This window comes from Acanthopagrus latus, chromosome 23 (genome assembly GCF_904848185.1).
Source record: "Acanthopagrus latus isolate v.2019 chromosome 23, fAcaLat1.1, whole genome shotgun sequence".
NCBI classification, from domain to species: Eukaryota; Metazoa; Chordata; class Actinopteri; order Spariformes; family Sparidae; genus Acanthopagrus; species Acanthopagrus latus.
In genome coordinates this window covers 1,995,069-2,014,453 of record NC_051061.1, presented here as the reverse complement: position 1 = coordinate 2,014,453, position 19,385 = coordinate 1,995,069, and the positions used below count along the sequence as shown (strand labels likewise).

At 39.5% G+C, this 19,385-nt stretch overlaps 1 protein-coding gene across 2 annotated transcripts in view; it reads left to right on the top strand.

Moving 5' to 3' along the window:
* The window catches only part of igf2bp1 (insulin-like growth factor 2 mRNA binding protein 1), a 61,179-nt gene extending 42,080 nt beyond the window's left edge, over positions 1-19,099 (top strand). The window contains exons 4-15 of one of the 2 annotated variants that reach the window (XM_037088827.1): positions 2,951-3,002; positions 5,748-5,811; positions 6,820-7,113; positions 7,796-7,930; positions 8,040-8,162; positions 8,382-8,517; positions 8,620-8,736; positions 9,105-9,221; positions 9,601-9,675; positions 10,742-10,873; positions 11,062-11,175; positions 11,870-19,099. In XM_037088827.1, the coding sequence (XP_036944722.1) occupies positions 2,951-3,002; positions 5,748-5,811; positions 6,820-7,113; positions 7,796-7,930; positions 8,040-8,162; positions 8,382-8,517; positions 8,620-8,736; positions 9,105-9,221; positions 9,601-9,675; positions 10,742-10,873; positions 11,062-11,175; positions 11,870-12,025 (1,515 nt within the window). In that variant the 3' untranslated portion in view covers positions 12,026-19,099. Of the gene's footprint in view, positions 1-2,950; positions 3,003-5,747; positions 5,812-6,819; positions 7,114-7,795; positions 7,931-8,039; positions 8,163-8,381; positions 8,518-8,613; positions 8,737-9,104; positions 9,222-9,600; positions 9,676-10,741; positions 10,874-11,061; positions 11,176-11,869 lie in introns of both variants that reach the window. The other variant, XM_037088826.1, reaches the window with a different exon arrangement.
* The last annotated feature ends 286 nt before the right edge of the window (positions 19,100-19,385 follow it).

Below are 19,385 nucleotides of genomic sequence, written 5' to 3'. Positions count from 1 at the left end.
CTGTTGTCAGCACTAACCTATTGATTGTTAGTCTCTAATTGCTTCAGATATGTCTTCACTTAAGCTAGATGTCTAATACCAAGTACAGAAACATTTACCAACCACAGGAAGCTGATTCGCAGGGTGAACTGATGTACAAGGAATCTGATCATTGACCTGTGTGTGCATGAACTTCTGTAAAACACAATATGCTTACAAACATACAGACAAACATTGGTTAGAACAGTGTGAAGATCTAAGCTTGCAGACCTGCCCCTGTGCACACTGAACAGTACTATCTATGTCACAGCATCATGCACAGAATAAACAGCACTGACAGTCAGGCCATTATTATTCTATCAGCTGAATTTGTAAGAATTAAAAAAAACATCCCATTAGTTTCATGCCTTGACAACTGTCAAACTACAGTATCAAGATTCCAACGTTCAACAAAAAGTGCTATTCTTCATTGACTAAACAAAAAAATAACTATAAAAGGGAATTCCATTAAATGTTAAAATGTTGGGTTTCTGAAATCTGCCCCGAGTTAACCGTCTTTCTCCAAACAAATCCATGATGGATCTCTGTAAAATATCTCAGATACTGTCGGACTTACCAGACAGTTGACAGTAGTGCACACACGATAGGAAGTGCAGCTGCAGGCGGCCAGTCAGCCAGCTGTGTTGTCTTTGAAGTCATGTTTTTCCGTCAAGAGTGGAGAGAAATTGAGAAGAAAGAAAATTGTAATGCCCCTAAATTTATACTCAATCTCTAGCACAAAATAACTTACTTTAACTTTTTCTAATTTAAATGTTGTTTGTATCTAGCAAGCATTATCACCCCCCCCACACACACACATACATACACACACACACACACACACACACACACACACACACATTCAAACGTTCAAAATTCAGTGAATTCCCAACTGATCCAGAAAGACTGAAGCTGTGTGGCAGACACAGACAACAAGATTATGACTATTTGACTATAACAATCTAGATTAAAGGTTTCTCTAGAACCAAAACTAGATTATTGACAAAATTTGGAAATCACCATTAAAATACTGTCAAAGTGCTCCGAACAAACACATGCCATATTTAAAGAACCAAAATAAAAAAGAAATAAACATCATTTTTTTCTTGGATAACAAAGGAAAATCTCTCAGTAAATCTTTCTGAGTGTGTGTATGCATATGTGCACCGTTATTGTTTTGTGTGAGGGTGTGGCACACTGCCTGCCTCCTTTTGGCAAGCGTGTGTGTGTGTGTGTGTGTGTGTGTGTGTGTGTGTGTGTGTGTGTGAGATTTTGAATATGTGCCAGATCATCTCCTTCTCTTCCTGTGTGTCCACATGAGGGCGACGTCTCTCCGCAAAACTGACTGCAACGTTTCATTTCCATACTGCTGAATGTTAATAAGGGTCAGATGTCCCAGCAGCATCCAGAGAATTAGTACAGAATCATGTAAGACAGAGGTGCTGATCATGATGATGGGCATAGGAAACACTCATTATTCCAAAATAAAAGCATCTTAAATTGAGGAAGCAAAGAGAAACAGATTTTGCAACATAGTTACAGATGAAACTAAACAGAGCTAAACTTTTACACAGACATTTATATATAAAAGCTAATTTTTCTGCTAAATACTTGTATACAAAATTTTCTGTTGTACCAACTGCAGATATATTTCCACTTCCAGTTTTCTTTTTGTTTCCTTTTCAGCCAATTTCCTCTGTACAGTCACAGTTTAAAGAATGGATCTGATTTCTCTGATTGGCTGTTCCTAATCTGATCATACATGTGGCTAATTATGTTGGAAGGTGGTTTTGAATTTTTTCTCTCCCACCTCACTCTAAGTCACTTCATATAAAGGTCTTATTGCGTGAACTTGGCAAAGAACATCCCTCGGTTGGCTCTTCATGCTTCACTCTGAAGTGCAAATCTTCTTTGATCTCAGCAGCATCATAATTACTGCGGTCCATTCATGAGTTCATTCAGAATATTTTGCCTTAAACCAAACTACGTGCACCTCAAAGGAATTAGAGAATATTGTTTTTAGACACAAGAAATAGTCAAGTAAAGGAATTGACTGGTTGCTCTATGTTATATAATGTAAATACAATTTTGTTAGGTGCTCTTGGGAAAAAAGGACTTAAGGCACTTAAACCAATCCAAGTATAAAAAGGATCAAATGAGATAGAAGATATTTATAAGCCTTTATTATAGTGACTACATTATCAAAGTCCAGAAAAAGGCAGCATGTGCTAGATTGCCTCTGGTTTAAAGCAGCACTATGGTGATGAAATGTTAATGGGAAGAGAAAGATCTTCATTGGACGATTTTTTTTACTTTGTTTATATGTTTATAGGCCGTCCCTGCCACCTTTCTAGTTTCAAACAGTGTTCTGGGACCTTATAATCTTACCAGAACAGCTTCTTTATTCTCTTATGGAATAAATACATATTTCTGAGATTGTGGAATTTCAAGTGTAGATATTAAAATTCTGATTTTAATTATCCACAAACTACATAGTGCCCGTGTAAGTACAAAAAGTAGTCCATCAGTGATCAATGTTAATCAGCAAAATGTTGAAAGGTTTCTTGAGGGCCCTCCCATGCTTGGGCCCCCGGTATTTAGTTTCATTGTGATAGCTTCTGTCCATCCAGTCCCAATTATTTGACATCAGACTGTGTATTTATGTTATTTTCTTAATAAAGATATAATTACAGAGAATTTGTTCATATGCTTATATCTTTGCTCTATGTAATGGTGATGAAAAAAAGATACATTTTGAATTCATTATCTTTTGTATGTATCACACTGAAATACATTAAAAGACAATTCATTTACAATGCTAAATGTGTCTTTTTAGGGTTGTGTGTATTCTAGAATGTTTTGTCTTTTTCTCATGAACTGATGGTATTATTTCCTTCTTTCCCATCTCTGTCTGTCTTTCTGTCTGTCTCAGGTGCTGGATGGTCTGTTGGCCCAGTGTGGGACCGTCGAGAACTGTGAACAAGGTATGACGTTTTCTTTAAATTGAAATGAAAGCTAACGGTATTCCCGTCCATGCAGTATTGTAGTCACATGTGGCACTTTACATTTCTGACCCTGACAGCAGCTGAGTTAACATTTTGATACCAAAACCTACACCTGCAGGCATGAGCTTTAGGTAGTCATTCAGCTGGGTTGCCACAGGCCCTTTGCATCCTTGTAAGTTTATGAGATTAAAAAGGGAGAATTAAGGCCTTGAAAGTTCTGGAAAATAGATATAGATGGACATAAGTAACTGAAAGTGAGTGAATTTATATTTTTTGTGCCAGAATAGTTCTTCTGATATTTTCTTACTTACAAGTATAATGCAGACACAAATACAGATCTGTTTTCAGTCACAAAAAAAATGAAAATGAAGAGGAATGTTGTTAAATCTGACTAGAAGACATTCAAACACCTTATTTAGTTGAAATAGTAGAAAAAGTAATAGATCATGGTATTACATTAGGTTCTTTGTCCACTGTGGTGGACGTTTATTACTTTATTATTATTATTATTACATTTGTTACTTCATCAAAAAAACTGAACAAGAAGTTATTGTCATGATTTTCATTTAAACACTGAAAAAATTATGTGAACTTCTCTAGCTTATGGTAATTAACTTGAATCCATGGCTCATTCTATACCATGTTTGGTCATTGAATCTGAGGGCATTGGGCCAGAAAAGCCATTGGAACATCCTTAAATTTGATGTATAAAAAGGAACCGTGTGCTCTCCATTTGAAGAGGCATCGGGACACACCTTTCTTGTAAAACTGGTACCATCAGAAATGCATTATAGGTAAAATAAACTGAATGCAGTTTGGTTTCATTCCAGATGTTTTAGTTTTACTTCCATTTTTACCTTAATGTTGACATTCTGATAAATCTAGGTGAACATGTCTTAAACGTGTGACTTTACATAAATACTGTTATAGTTATTATTTCCTCACTGTATACCTTGTACAGTAACAGGCTACAGCCAGTAGCTGCTTGGCTGAGCTTCGTGTAAATTCTCTCTGCCAGTTTAGCTCAGATATATAGATTAATTAAAGAACCTGCAATTTTTGTTTTTCCTGACATCAGAAAGTGTTTGATTTGGCCAGCCAACAGTCTTCAGTTAACCCTTCAGTCTTTCAATTGTTATAATACAATATTAAATTTGAAGTAGAAATACACATTCTTATTTGCATTGAATTATGCAAAAAGACACCCCCCCCCCAACAACAACAAAAAAAAAGATCACATATGGAGAACTAAAATCTCTCACTCCTCCAAAGTATTTAATGACAAAGCTGAGCTCTGGGCCTCTAAACTGACATCAGGGCAAAAATGTGAATTTACATTGATGCAGAGACATATTTATATAAAATAAAAAATACATGATTGATAACTGGGATTGGCTCCAGTAACCCCCACCGACCCCTTGAAAAAAGTGGGAATAAAGCAGTTACATCCCTCCGACCCTCACAGATTAAGCGGTAGATGAGATCAATCATCTCAATGAGATGAGATGATTGATAATCACATTCACTATATTGTACTGTATGTGTTAGTCTTAAATGTACAGAGAAAACATGCTCACATATGAAAGTAATTTCATTTGACTTGCTGTTCACTGAGCTCTGATTTCACTCTGATGTGGTCGATGCATACTTTCTTTTGCAGAGAAGATTATCCCGCCAACGACCATAGTGACAATAGTATTTTAAACGTTTTCTTTTTTAAAGATTTCAGTTTATTTTTCCAAGTTTTTTTTTTCCACTTCACTTTAAACAAAACCCTGTAAAGCTCCATAATATTAATGACAAAATGAAGACAAAGAAAACAAAAATAACATACGACAGCACACATTTATAGAAGACATCAAAATGACTTGCTCAACTCGGCCTCAGTTTGTCATACCAGATTGACATAAATTGGATATATTAAATAGAAATAAACATACACATACATAATATATAACTTTATACCACTTGTCTCTATTGTGTACCCACATCTTTTTTTCAATCAACAAATTAAACCAGGTACAAGATGATCCATTTAGATTCTGACCTCTCTATAGTATTTGTTCTGTGTGGTGGCTTTGCCTTTCTGTCCTTGACAGGATAAAAAAATTGTGTAGAACAAACCATAACCAAAAAAATTCATTGAGCCAAGTTCAAGAGACCATGCAACAACAGAACTGAATTGTTCTAAATGAGCATCTGATTCAGTGTGAGGATTGGGTTTGCAGTGATTTACTGGTTTCAATGTGGAAACCTGATGGTTATGGTGGTATTGAAATCTAACACATTAGTGCTGTGAAGAAAACATATCAAGTTAAATATTGGTCTGACATAATATTTTGGGAAATTATAGTAAGTGTGGCTGTTCAACCAAAAATAGTCCTGTTTTCATTAATTTAGAAGTCTTTGTAACTGTTAATAATAGTTGTAAATGTGTAATGCCATGAAATGTGATACAGTGATATATTCTGAAATGGTTTTTGTACAGTAAAAAAGTCTCACATAATTGCATCCTTGATGAGGATGAAATTTCTTTCTCCAGTTGCCTTATTGGGTACATCTCGAACTTTCATTTAGTACTTGTACCTGATCAAAGACTTCAGAGTAATCCAAATTTTTTTAAACCCATTGATAAGCAAATTAATGCTGTATCTATACCAATCTTTGTTTATTTATCTAATATATAATGCATCTAAGAGTCTCTCTTTTTCCTCTTTCTCTCAGTGAACACAGACAGTGAAACTGCTGTGGTAAATGTCACATATGCATCCCGGGAGCATGCCAGGCAGTAAGTTCCTCCATCCCTCTTTTATCTCCTGTGGATGCTCTGTCTTTTTCACACATTTCCTTGATGTACTCTTGTCTCTGTAAAAGGTGCTAGTTTACCAGTGTGTGTGTGTTTTTTTTTTTTTTTTTTACAAAGATAAGAATATTTGTTACAGATATTGTTTAAAGCATATTTATTACCATTTTGTGCAAAAAACATTTGATAGGTGAAATTGAACCTTATGGTGAGCCAACTGCAGCCTGCAGGCTCCATTTTAGGCAGTCCTGGTATAAAGTATTTCACCAAAGTTCCATTCTAGGCAAGGGTGCCTAGAATTATGGTTTATGTAAGTATGTCAATGAAAAGATGTTGTCATTTGTACTCTATGTGTATGTGCCAGTCCACTTGTGACATCTAGTGGCCACTGAAAGGTACTAGATATAATGTGTTCAGTGTTTATTTAGGAATCTTCTTAGAAGTTCTGAATTGCTTTGTGTTGTTTAATAGTTTAATGTTTAACAATCATTTTCCTCTTCAAAGTAGCTGCTGTATAAATGTTGTGGAGAGAAAATAATAATTATACAAGTATAAAGTAGCAGACAAATACATAAAAAATTGCACAGGGAAGTGCAGATTAAAAAAACACACACAATCTGCAGCCTTTTCAGACATTACATTCAGAATGTATTATTTAAAGTATAACATTGTTCAGCTGTTGAGATCATATTTTAGATAAAGTGGAAACAGACCAGCAGTGTCACTATTTCTATATATTCCTTTAACTTCACTTCCATTTAATGTGTGCACCAATTAGTTTCTTTCTGTAAATGCCATTGTTGCTACTATAAGATAGTTTATGTATGTATAATGATTATTGCTATAACTCTACTATACCATAAGTACTATACTATAATAAAAAAAGCAACAAATGCAGACTAAAATGTTGAATCATACCAGTGAAAGTTATTATGATGCCACACGTATAAATGCCAAATGCAGCACATGAACCTCTGTCTGTGTCCTTCTCAGAGCCATCCAGAAGCTGAATGGTTACCAGTTCGAGAACAATGCCCTGCGTGTCTCCTACATCCCTGATGAGAACTCTGAGTTGGAGGGAAGCCAGAGGGGGTCCGATTATGGCCGCAGACCTGGCTATGGCTCCCGAGGCGGACCCCGCGGTGGTTCCCCGAGCTCAGGGATGCCACCCAAAACTCAGCACGTGGACATCCCTCTGAGACTGCTGGTACCAACACAGTACGTCGGCGCCATCATTGGCAAGGAGGGAGCCACCATTCGTAACATCACCAAGCAGACAGCGAGCAAGTAAGTGCCCACGCTATGTGTGTTTAACACGGACAGGAATGATGTCTGCGGTGTGTTACTGTTTTGTATATGTTTTTTCTGAATGAAATCGAGTCAAATCAGTTTTATTTATCTATAAATACAGATATATCTATATATAGATATATCTACAGTATATTGGAGATCAAGCCTCCCAGTCATCACACTGAAAAAGAACCTCAAAGTTAACTCCTATCTTTTAGTAGGACTGACAGTCATTTAAAAAATGTGAGGGCCTTGTGTGAATGTATATTCATATTCATATGTAAAGTCAAACACAAATATTTAATGTGAAATCAATCATTAGAAACTAGCTGAATGAAAATAATAATAAATACATGTATTACTAATGTTGCTGTCAATCCACTACGCTATAGAGCTGAAGATCAGTCCAAATTACATTGTATCAATGATATCACAAATATGTAAATCAAAATTTATTGCGACTCACATGCACATACAGAAGAGAGTGACTCCAATATTAAACTTCAGAATTAAAGCACATTTGAACTGCAGTTTACTGCAAATTGAAGTTCCTTAATTTGTAGATTTATGCATATTGGCTACTGTATTAAAGTGTTGGACCATGTTACCATGGTAACTCTGGAAGTACTGAACCTTGGTTACTTGATAAAGAGATTCTGGTCTTTTTTGTTTGCTGCAGGATTGACGTGCATCGCAAAGAGAACGCAGGTGCTGCTGAGAAGCCGATCAGCATCCACTCCACCCCTGAAGGCTGCTCGGCCGCTTGCCGCATGATCCTGGACATCATGCAGCAGGAAGCTAAAGACACCAAGACGTAGGTGTTCAACAGCAATCCAACATGTTGTGTTCAGATGAGACAGCATCATATAATTCTGCACAGTTAGACAAATATTCAACTAAAAACTGGTGGTTTCTATCTGTAGTGCTGATGAGGTTCCTCTAAAGATTCTGGCTCACAATAACTTTGTTGGACGCCTGATTGGTAAGGAGGGGCGGAACCTGAAAAAAGTTGAACAGGACACAGACACCAAGATCACCATCTCACCGTAAGACTCACACAAACACACACCTACACGTGCGCGTGCACACACACACACACAGAAAGTCTCAAAAACCTAACTCAACATTGTGTATTGCGGTCATAAGGGAATTCTCATGGATTATAAAGCTATTTATGGGATGAGAAAATATATATATAAAACCAAACAAAAACACAGATCACTCATGGGCTGTATCCGTAACTCGTCCCTTTCTAATGTGTGCAGTCTTCAGGACCTGACACTGTACAATCCAGAGAGAACCATCACAGTCAAAGGCCCGATTGAAGCCTGCTGCCTAGCTGAGGTGGAGGTCATGAAGAAGGTCAGAGAGGCCTATGAGAACGACATCGCTGCAATGAATGTGAGTCACACACACACGCACATGCACACGCACACACACATACACACACTTGGAAACTTCCACATGATTTCTAACCTGCAGCCTTATTCTCTCCAGCAACAGACCCACCTGATACCTGGGCTCAACCTGGGTGCTCTGGGCCTCTTCCCCTCCTCCTCCAACATGCCACCACCCCCACCTGGAAACTCCACCTCTGGTGCTCCCTATGGTTGCTTTGGGGTAAGAACACCTGCTCTATGTCTTTCTTGAGACAGACGTCAGTGAAAACCACCTTTTTGATACATTGCTTTTGTCCTTTGAAAGCGATTAACTCCACTTTTGCTGCCATGTTTTTCCTTCATTTGAAGATGTGGTTTGAGAAAATTCTGGAGTGGGAAAAAAATCTTTAAAAAGCCTCTGATACACTGGAAACTAACTAAAATAAAGTCTTTTTTTTTTTTTTTTTTTTTAAATCAAATGAGTGGGAGTACTGATGGAACTGGAGGTTATGGTGCCCACTGTTTCTTTTTCCTTACAAGTGTATTAGCGTTGGTCCCATAATGGGTATTCCTTGTATTTAATGTCATTTTTGCTCTGTGTGTGTTCAGGCTCCAGAGCAGGAGACTGTCCATGTATACATCCCAGCACAGGCAGTGGGAGCCATCATTGGAAAGAAAGGTCAGCACATCAAACAGCTGAGCCGCTTCGCTGGGGCCTCCATTAAGGTGTGTACTCAACATCATTATCAGACATATCAGACATGTAGGGACATACTATACACAATAATTTCTACAGGGAATTGAAAAAAATGAGCTTATATTTAGTGTTTGATTTACACACTGAACAATCAAGCATTTGAAAATGTGAAATTTAAATCTTCTAAGGCAGCGAAGAAGCAAATGTGACATTATTCACAGGTCTCTAACAATTAACATAACTATGGTAAATTGTAGGGTTGGTTATGTAATTACATAAGACTACTAGTATTTGAAAAGTACAAAAATATGTTTTAGTTGAAGAACCAATGACTTAATCGTGTCCCTCCACTCATGTAACCAAACCTGCAACTTTGAAGATCGGTCATGTACGTTTCCTCTCATCCAGATTGCCCCAGCTGAAGCTCCAGACTCTAAAATGAGGATGGTGATTGTGACAGGACCCCCTGAGGCCCAGTTTAAGGTAAACCCTAACAAGACACTGCCAGCTGAAAAATACTAACCCATTAATGTAGCATGGTACCTGATTGAAATAACTGCTGTTAAGATAGTATTAAAATTGATCACAGTTTTTCTCAGTCGCTGAGTCAGAACTCAGATGCACTTCTTTCAACCTTTTCGCATTGTTTGCAATCACCATTGAACAAATGGCTTCCTCTTGCTGCGGGGTAAAAAGGGGCCCTCTTCAACCTCTGTGAGGTTGTCTTTGAATCCTATGTGGTGCAGAGTAATATTACAGTAATGTACAGTAAACATGAGATATTATGAGATGCTGGATTGCTGCCCAATACTATACATATCTGTTCTCCCTACGAAACGTTTGAATGATTGAATTCACAGTGGTTCTTCCAACATTTGGTTGCACCCTCCGACCAGCCTCAGCCATTGTGAGGCTGTGATTGACAACATGGTCCACAACTGTAGCCCTAATTTCATTAGGAATCTGCCTATGTATTTGGCCTCTTCTCCCTCTTCCCCTGTTTTGTCCCCTTCCCCTTCCTCCCCGCATCCTCACCCCTCTTCCACAATGCTGACCTTCCATTTCTGTGTCACAGAAGTGTAGAAATGGTACACACTATGTCCTGCTCGGTTCATATATGCTTGCCAAGTGAGGGTTCATGGGATTCATCCCTGAGTGACTGTGAACAAGTGGCTTGTCATTGGTCACAACTAATACTTCACACACCTCCTCATGAGTGAAAGCTGAAGTTCACCTGAGAGCAATTGTTCAACTTAGGAGACATTTCCAGGAAAAAAATGATAAATAAAGGTATAAAATTTGCTTGACAGAATTTGATAACTAGTTCAACAATTTTATATATAATGAGAATTGTATGAAAGCAACTGATACATGTCCAAAAGCATTTACAATTTTTTCAGAGGAAGGAGAAATTGCTACTATGATGTGCACAAATGACTAAATGTTGTGGAGGTTGAACTAATGGTTATGAGAATTTTCATTCTGATCTGAGAAAAGCACCAAAGCGACTGAGAAAAACTTTATTAAAGTCTTTGTCTGCCCCCTGCAGGCTCAGGGCAGAATTTATGGCAAACTGAAGGAGGAAAACTTCTTTGGACCAAAGGAGGAGGTCAAACTGGAGACTCACATCAAGATGGCCGCTGCCGCTGCAGGGAGGGTCATTGGCAAGGGAGGCAAGACGGTAAGCTACCTGAACCCTTCCCTTTAGTCTCCTCATGTATTGATAGCCACAGCAAGATTTCTCATCGCTGAAGTGTCATTAACATTTCAATTCTCAACTTTGTAAACTAACTTCCTTTGCTTTCAAACCTACAGTGTTCTACCTTAAGATAGTTACTTCCTCCTAAAGTACCCAAAATGTGTTTCCAGGTGAATGAACTGCAGAACCTGACCGCAGCTGAAGTGGTGGTCCCCAGGGAACAGACACCAGATGAAAATGACCAGGTCATCGTCAAGATCAATGGACATTTCTACGCAAGCCAGGTACTGCCGCTGTTGCCTCAGTAGGCATGCTCTATAACTTTGTCACGCCACTGTCTTAAAAGCTGTTACAATAAAAAAAAAATCATAGTCATACCAATGACGACGTACAACCACATTATAGAAGAATACCTTTGAATTCATATTATTGTCAAAATCTTCTTTAATTGCCTGAAGAAGCCAATGTCACCACTTCTTACTGCCACTGAAATGCTGTCATAGATAATAACACTAACAATAATGATAACTGGCTTTTGACAGGTACAGGTTCTTCATAGCCTAATTTCCTTGTCCACCCAACTGATTTGTGGACGATTCTGGGTCCATTATTTATTTTTTTAAATGCTTTCTCTTCACCATATCATTCTTACGCATGGAGTATCATTGTGTTTTTATGCAGAATCAATTGTACATCCCTTTCAACCTTACATAGTATTTTCCAACTTAAACTTACATTAACATGTTAGTACACCACTATCATATAAGGTTGACATGACAATGGTCTGGTTTGGTCTCAATCACCTGCTGAGAAAAATATCTGTCACCTAATCTTCTATTGTTGCACTATGTTCACCAGACCTGTCTACAATTTGGTACTGGTATAATGCTGATGAGATGTGTATTTTTGTTCACAGATTGTTACAAGTGTGGCTTTCAGTTTGACACAAACCATTCTCTTTTTTCCTCTGTCCTCTAGTTGGCTCAGAGAAAGATCCGGGACATCCTGACCCAGGTCAAACAGCCACAGAAAGGTGGGATGGGCATGGGCTCTGGCTCAAACCCCCAGGGCTTCACAGAGATGGGCAGCCCTACACAAGGACTGACTCAGGATCAACAGCCACGCAGGAAGTGAGGATCCCCACAACCTCCTCACATGCCGTGGGCCCCCCAACACCTGACGGACAGACGGATAGACACATGCACGGACGGATAGACAGACAAACGGACGGACACAGGAGAGCGACACACGGACCCAGCGATAGACAGGGAGAGATATAAAGAGGGAGGGAGTACGCCCGATCGCCAGAGAGAAAGATCAGAGTTTAGAGAGAAAGAGAGGAGATGAATAAAATCACAAAGAAGAAATGAATTAAAAAAGAGGATAACGACAAAAAAGAAACTTGAGAACAGAAACCAGATGCCAGGCCAGAGGAGAGACTGATTGAGGATGGAGGGATGAAGGAAAGGAGGGATGGGAAGAGGGAGGGGCGGCATCCTCCCAGTGTGCCTTGATAGGGCTGAAGCCAGGTCCTCTTCTGCTGCAGCTGTAACAGATCCAGATCAGGCAGGTTTAAACAATACAACCTACATTACTCTCCTTGTTAGGATAGAGCCTTTACGCTGTTGTTTGCACCTGTCCACATGGGTACAGATGTACAGCAGAGGGGAGAGGCTGGCTGAACAAATCTTTGTTTCCTGAGACACACTAGCAGGGGCCCGTTTGTTCCTCTGTCACCCTCTATGCACCTCTCCAACCATCTGCAGTCAGTCCTATATTTTAAGGGTGGTTTTTTTAAACATAGAGATATATGTATAGAAATGTTTTATTCAGAGCTATTATTGATAGAATGCAGTGAGGCGGAGCCGGGAGAGGGAGCAGGGAAACTGCTGCAGTGGCACAGGGGGTAGGTCACAGGTCTGGCATAAGCCCCACCCACTGCTAACCCCCTAGCCAATGAAAGTCTAGCAGAGGGGCCGCAGATGTTAACACTGCTCTTTAAAGACCTCTCCGAATAGCGGAGGGATAAGAAAAAAAGGAGAAAATGAGGTTGTAAATATAATCTTCATGTAAATGTTAAGAAGTGCTGCGTCTGGCCGCCTTGCCTTTCTCTAAAGGGGTCTTCTGTATATTTCCCAGTCCCTTGTCTATGATATGTAGCATAATGTAGCCTACAACGAGGCCAGGGGCTGGGGAGGCACTGAGAACCCCCTTCCACGTTTTGCCGTGTGGTGGAAGGCGCAGCAAGAGACAGTAAGGGGAGCGGAGGTCGCAGCGGGTCCTGCAGTTCTATTGCAGCGGCTTAGCTAAGACATGCTAAACCTTTATAAACAACTTTATAAAAACAGCCAGTAGCTATGCTAGGTGGCTAGCGGCCCGCAACCTAAACGGCATATTTTATATATATTATATATATATGATATGTGAGTTAGCCCGGCCCCTCGGGTGAATGTATTGAAGGCAGCGAGGACAGGTCAGGTGTGAGGATTTGCTACACCTGTATGAATTAGTCCTGCAATGACAGACAGACAAGGTGTGTCTGAGACTTTCTGCTCATTGCCTTCCTCCAGCGCTGGATATTCAAGGCCAGTCTTGGACAGGATGTCTTTCTCTTCAGAGACCATCCTGGCATTAAAGCCATCCTTGTTCATTTGGACCAACATGGCCTCTAATGTTTGTATTGATAAAAAATGTTCAAGACTGGCCTTGGCCGAGCGCGGGAACCAAACAGGCGAAGTCTTCCAAAGTTCCTTGCCTCGAGCTCAGAGAGGGTAAAATCAGTCTGAAGGGGAGCGGCTTCCTCGTTCTCTCTCCCAATCTGCCAAAGGCCTGTCGGCAGAGCCTCCAGACCCCGCCTGCGTATGATAATGAGGGGCGGGGTCTAAATCTGGACGCTCTCGCCAAGATTAGATCAGATTAGAGAAGAAATGAAAAAGAAAAAACCTACCTCAGGGTAAAGTTACCTCAGTATTACTAACTTTTTTTTTGCTTGCTGGTGTTTTATATAAGAAGAAAAAAAAGAAAATAAGAGCTGATAGTCCTGAATATTTTTTATTTTTTTAATGAAAAAAAGTATTTTTTTTTAGGTATTGTCTTGTTGCTTTGGTTATTTTTTTCTGTTTTTTTGGTGTGATGATGGTCGAATGAGCTCAGGATGACGAGGAGGTTATGTTTTCTCCCAAAGCAGAGAGAGATGAAATGCTGGTCTAGAGAGGAAATGGGTCGAGTGCCATTTTGCCTTTTTTAGGTGAGGAAACATACTCTCTGTCTTCCTGAAGTGTGATTGGAACAGCCGTTGTCTGAAATGGAGCATTGGTCTATGGGGAGTGGTGTTAACTCGAGGGGGGGGTCCTGAAGTGCATACGGTGACCCAATACGCCAATGGATGTTCCTTTTCCAGAGCTCATGTCATCCCAGGGGTGATAGTGATGATACCATTCTCTTGGCAAGTGGCCCACCCTGTGCCCTGAATGACCTCCCTCTCTTGCCTTATTGTGATGACATCATCATGAAGCGCCAAACATTATAAGAGGGCTTTAAGTGTTCAAGAAGTTAAGTTTCTCACCCACAAAGAAGACACGTGAGAGTGAGCTTCAGCCACTTTCCACCCAGTGTTACTTTGCCCCTCTCATCTGGAGGTTAGGAACTTGTCAGATCAGAGTTGTGTTGAACACAGCAGTAGAGTTCCATCTACAGTGTAACTGTGCATGGAGACAAAGAGAGCATTCTACCTACACACAAGCCTGAACTAGCTCTGACTTCTCTGAATGTGAATATTTATTACCTGTGCACTGACCACGACACCTCAGATGCTCCCTCTTGGCTACATGTGTGCCTGGTGCGTGCTTGTGTGTGTGTGTGTGTGTCTGTGTGTGTGCGTGTGTGTGTGTGTGTGTGAGAGAGAAAGAGAGTGAGAGAGAAAGGAAAAGAATGTGGATGTGTGTGTGTGCACACGCACACGTGTGTTTGTGTTAACTGGTTTTAAATGTTCATTTTTGTCGGGGATATGGTTGGGTGAAACTTTAGAAAAAGCAGAAAAAAGTAGGACGAGAACCTATGGCCCTCCGTCTGCATTCCAACTGGCTGCGGAGGGAGAAATCCAAGACGCTTTGAAAAATGGGAGCAAAAGAGAAAAGCAAGAGAGTTTAAACAACGTAACAGAGCCAAGTAATGGATTTAAACCTGTATATAAGATGTGAAAAAAGGTGATCACAGTACTTTTTGTATTTTTGGAGAAAAAAAGCATAAAAAATCAGATTGGGAAAAGCTGTGTAGACAGGAAAGATTGCTCCAAGCCAAGTCACTGAAGGACACTGCCAGATAACTCACAATCTTTTTAATGTCTTACCTGCACTCGGCGACATACACCGCCAGTGGTCATCAGCAACACCACCAGCTCACCATCAAACAGGGAAAAGTCTATTCTATTGTGTCTATGCTTCCATTTTTGTCCAGAGATGGTAACTTCACAGATCAACATGCTTGTCCTGTGTTAAGTTTCCACCTCTTTCCAAACCATAGAGCTCTGTTCACAACCACCAAGACACGCTATTAAGAATTCATTATTCAGCCTGCAGCCATTTGGATTGGTTAGGATTCATTTCTCTTATTTTGTTTTTGGTTGTATTAAGTTTTGACAATACAGCAAGCTTTATTTGGACATGACATCTGGGACGTACTGTTGCACTAATTGATGAAATATGTCGACAACGTCAAACTATCATAAGGACTGAGAATGTCCTGTAACACCTGATGCAATTCTTTAAAGAAAGAAAGGTGGAGAGGGAAGGAAAGAGGAGAAGAAAGGACAGGAGGAGGCAAGGAAAGAGGATGAGTTGGGGATGAGGTGTTGAAAAAAACCTTCTCCCTCCACCACCTACTTTCTTGTTGTTTCCTCTTCGGTCCTTCCACAGAAGAATTTCAAACTCTCTCCTTGTCGGTTTTTGACCTTTCTGTACTCCAGGAGAAGAGTGAGATGTTTTTATTTCCTTCTATTAAAGAAAATCATTTCATTTTTGGGAGTGGGCGGGAACAAGGGTCCCTCGCCCTCTCTTGCGCTGGTCTCCATCGTGTTCGTTTTGCTCACTTCTGTTCAAGACCTTTTGAATCTCTTACTTTAAAAAACTTTTTTTTCTTTCTTTCTTTTTTTTTTTTACAATCGATATTTTGACTCTTTTTGGAAAATGAAAAATAGTTTAATTTGATCACATTTTGTTTTTTTTCTTTTTCGAATGCACAAATCTATTAACAAAACAACTACTAAATACAATGAACTACTAACATGTAGCTCAGTACATGACAGTAACTGTGCCAAACACACAGGAGGTGGCTCAGTCCAAAATGCAGTATAGAGCCATTTTGAGCAAATAACCTGTAATACTGGATGAATAGAAAAGGTCTTAAGATAACTTCAGTAGTATTCAGAGAGAAGATTAGTACATTAAGATGGTGATATCTCATCTTGGAACTGAACTCTTCTCACTTTGTTTTTGTATGTACAGTAGAGATAATACATGTTCTGGTTGCTGTGTCTGAGACACACACCATGTATACTACTCCTGCTCTGTGGCGGTAAGAACGGCTCACACAAATCTAAGCCTGCATCCTGACTGGGACAGAAATCATTGGGCCTTTGGGGTGTGTCATCAGATCTGGATCATTTCTGGGCCCCAAAATGAACCCTCTGTCCTTTTTTATGCAAGTTGCGTGATGTACTGATAAGTTGTATCAGTTAGGACAGAGTTTGGCAGTGTGAGGTGCCACACAGTGTAAAAAGAAAATCATTATAGTTACCACGCTAAAATGTAAGCATCAAACTTTTGTTGTAACAAGCTCATTCCAAAACTTTTTCAAGGACAATACCAGTGTATGTTTTATCCCATATTTTATAACTTACAGCTGAGCATTTTCTAAAACATCATATACCATGTATGTCTAAACCTGACGCCATATTTGGGATGTCCATGCTCTGGGCAAAAGTTTGCCATTGGTTCCTACCAGGCAAAAAATCTGCCAAAGGTGTTATTATGGTTTGTTGATATGAATTACTTAAAATAACTACACATAAATGGGCTCTGTGGAACTGCTGTGTTGTGTTGGAAGGCAGTCGTCTATTTTTAAACTAACATTAGCTTGCTATTGCTAAATGTCCACTCCTTTCACTCGCAGGCAGTGCACAGGTTATGAGGGCTGTTCAGTTGGCAGTAGTCCATACAGCGTGCTTTAGAAAATGCCCAGCACTAATGTCAAATACGTGCGGTGAACTCACTGCTGTTGTCTTTCTCTTTTAAAAGATTGGAAGCTTGTAAATTCAGACTTTTGGGTAAACTATCTTACCCAACTTCTTGTTTGAGTACAGCTTTGCTTTCTCAACTTTACAACATGTAGCTCAGCCCTGACAGACAGAAAAAAAGACAGACATACAGACAGACAGACTCCAAGCTCTTGCGAGGACAGTTTGCAATGAAAGGATGCAAACCCCTCCTTTTTGTTAACCCCCCCCGTCCCTGAACAGAGACGGGCTCCAAGTCTCGACAAATTTTCAAGTAAAACTCAACAGAGGGACACCATGTCGAGACGAAACAAACAAACCTCTTGACACATAACTAGGAACGCTACCTCAAAACATAAGCAAACTCAGCTAGAAGATTGTTTTTTTTTTTTTCTTTGAACACAAACAGACAAGAGCAAACAGTCAGTCAGACAGACACACAGACATACAGGACGGACAGTCTATGTTATAGTCACAGTTTTGTTTTTGTTTTTCCACTTCAACTTTAATTTATTTTTCGGGTCTTGAAATTTTACCTCTCCAGCTTAGAGATGGGACTGTAAAAATAAATGAGTAAATAAGAAAAAATGACAAAAAAGACAAAAAAACCCAATATTGACACATTGTGGTGCGGGGTGGCGTGGGCAGGCAGGACGAGGGTTTTCTTCATGTGTTGGGTGGAATCTTGGGTAACGTGGTCCATGCACGGCCCAGTCATAACGAGGTGTTATCTTTGTTCTGGGAACGGTTTCTATTTTACAACTTAACTGTTCAAAGCTGCTCCTAGTCAGTCACTCATTCTGAATCAGAACTTGACACCTCAACTTTTTTAACCTGCGTCTGCCCGCTAAAATGACCCACAATCCTCATTCAGCTCTGCCCTGCAGCTCCACTTCCCCTCCCTGTGATTTCACCTCCTGAATCAAGGGGCACAACACCTGTAACCATGTAATTGTTTTGTTGATCTACCTCTTAAAAAAAAATAGGTAAATGGTAAATTTTTTTTGAAAAAGGACACAAAAATACAAAAATAACAAAAAAAAAAAGTTGCTCGAAAGAAATATAGGTAAATGAATAACTGGGTAGCGGCATCTCCATATACTGTAGTGGATAGTTTATTAAAGGAAAAACTTTTACTTCTTCCAAAGATGATTTTGTTTTCTTTCTCCATTCATAGTTACTTTTCAGGATTTTGAAATTGAATAATGATCTTAAAGGGGGAGACAAAAACTTACCACCTGTTTTTAATTTTCTTGTTTAAAAAAAAAACCCAACATAAATGAGATTTCTTTATCCAATTTGCATTTTCTTTTGTTCATTTCATTAAACTTACACTTTTTTTAAACTTCAGAATTATTCGTCATGTTTTATTTTGGTTGACTTCTAATTTTTTTCTCTCTTTTTTTTTTTATGACAGCAGATTGTATCTCTTGTGTTCGGGTGCATTTAGCATTTTTCTTTCTCTCTGTGAAAAGCCTACATTAATTAGAGCGCCCTGCGAGGACCTTCTACACTAATCAATGATCTATTTTCACTTCTAATGAGTCGTTTGAAAAAGCAAAAGGACCTGTTGTTTTAGCTGACTGTGTTGCTGCAGGTGGAAGGAGGAAGGCCCTGTATCATTTCTGTCCTTCTTGTGCCACCCTGAACTGGAGAAAGAAATAGTCTAATCTGATCAGGACTCAGCCTCCTAAACTGAAATTATTTGACATGCAGCCGTGACAAGACTGTTGGCTCATGGCCCAGCTGCTGAAGTGAGCGTGAGAAGGTTTGAGGCTTCCTCCTTCCACCAGATGGCGCCTTTGGTCTTTACAGTATATGGACTTTCACCCTCTGCCTGCCTGATTCCTTTAGTCCTCATCAACACTTGTTTTAAACTCCTTGTAAACAAAACAGAGCATAGATATGAATGTGTTATTAAAAGATAAGAAAACGGACCCTCTTGCCTCCTTGTGATCTTTGAGTGTGCTTCATTAATCACACATTAATCTATGATGGGTTTGAAAGCCTGTGTAGCTCTTGATCCCAGCCAGGAAACAAAACAATGCAGCTTTCTACAAAACCATCCACTGTCCATTTACAGCGACAGAACAAATTCAACAGGCTGTATGATTCATCATCAAAGTGAAATGAAAGACATCTTTTAGTTACACGTCTTACAAAGGGTATACGTTCAACAGGTGTCCAATTCTTACATACTGCACCTTTAATTCAACTTTTACT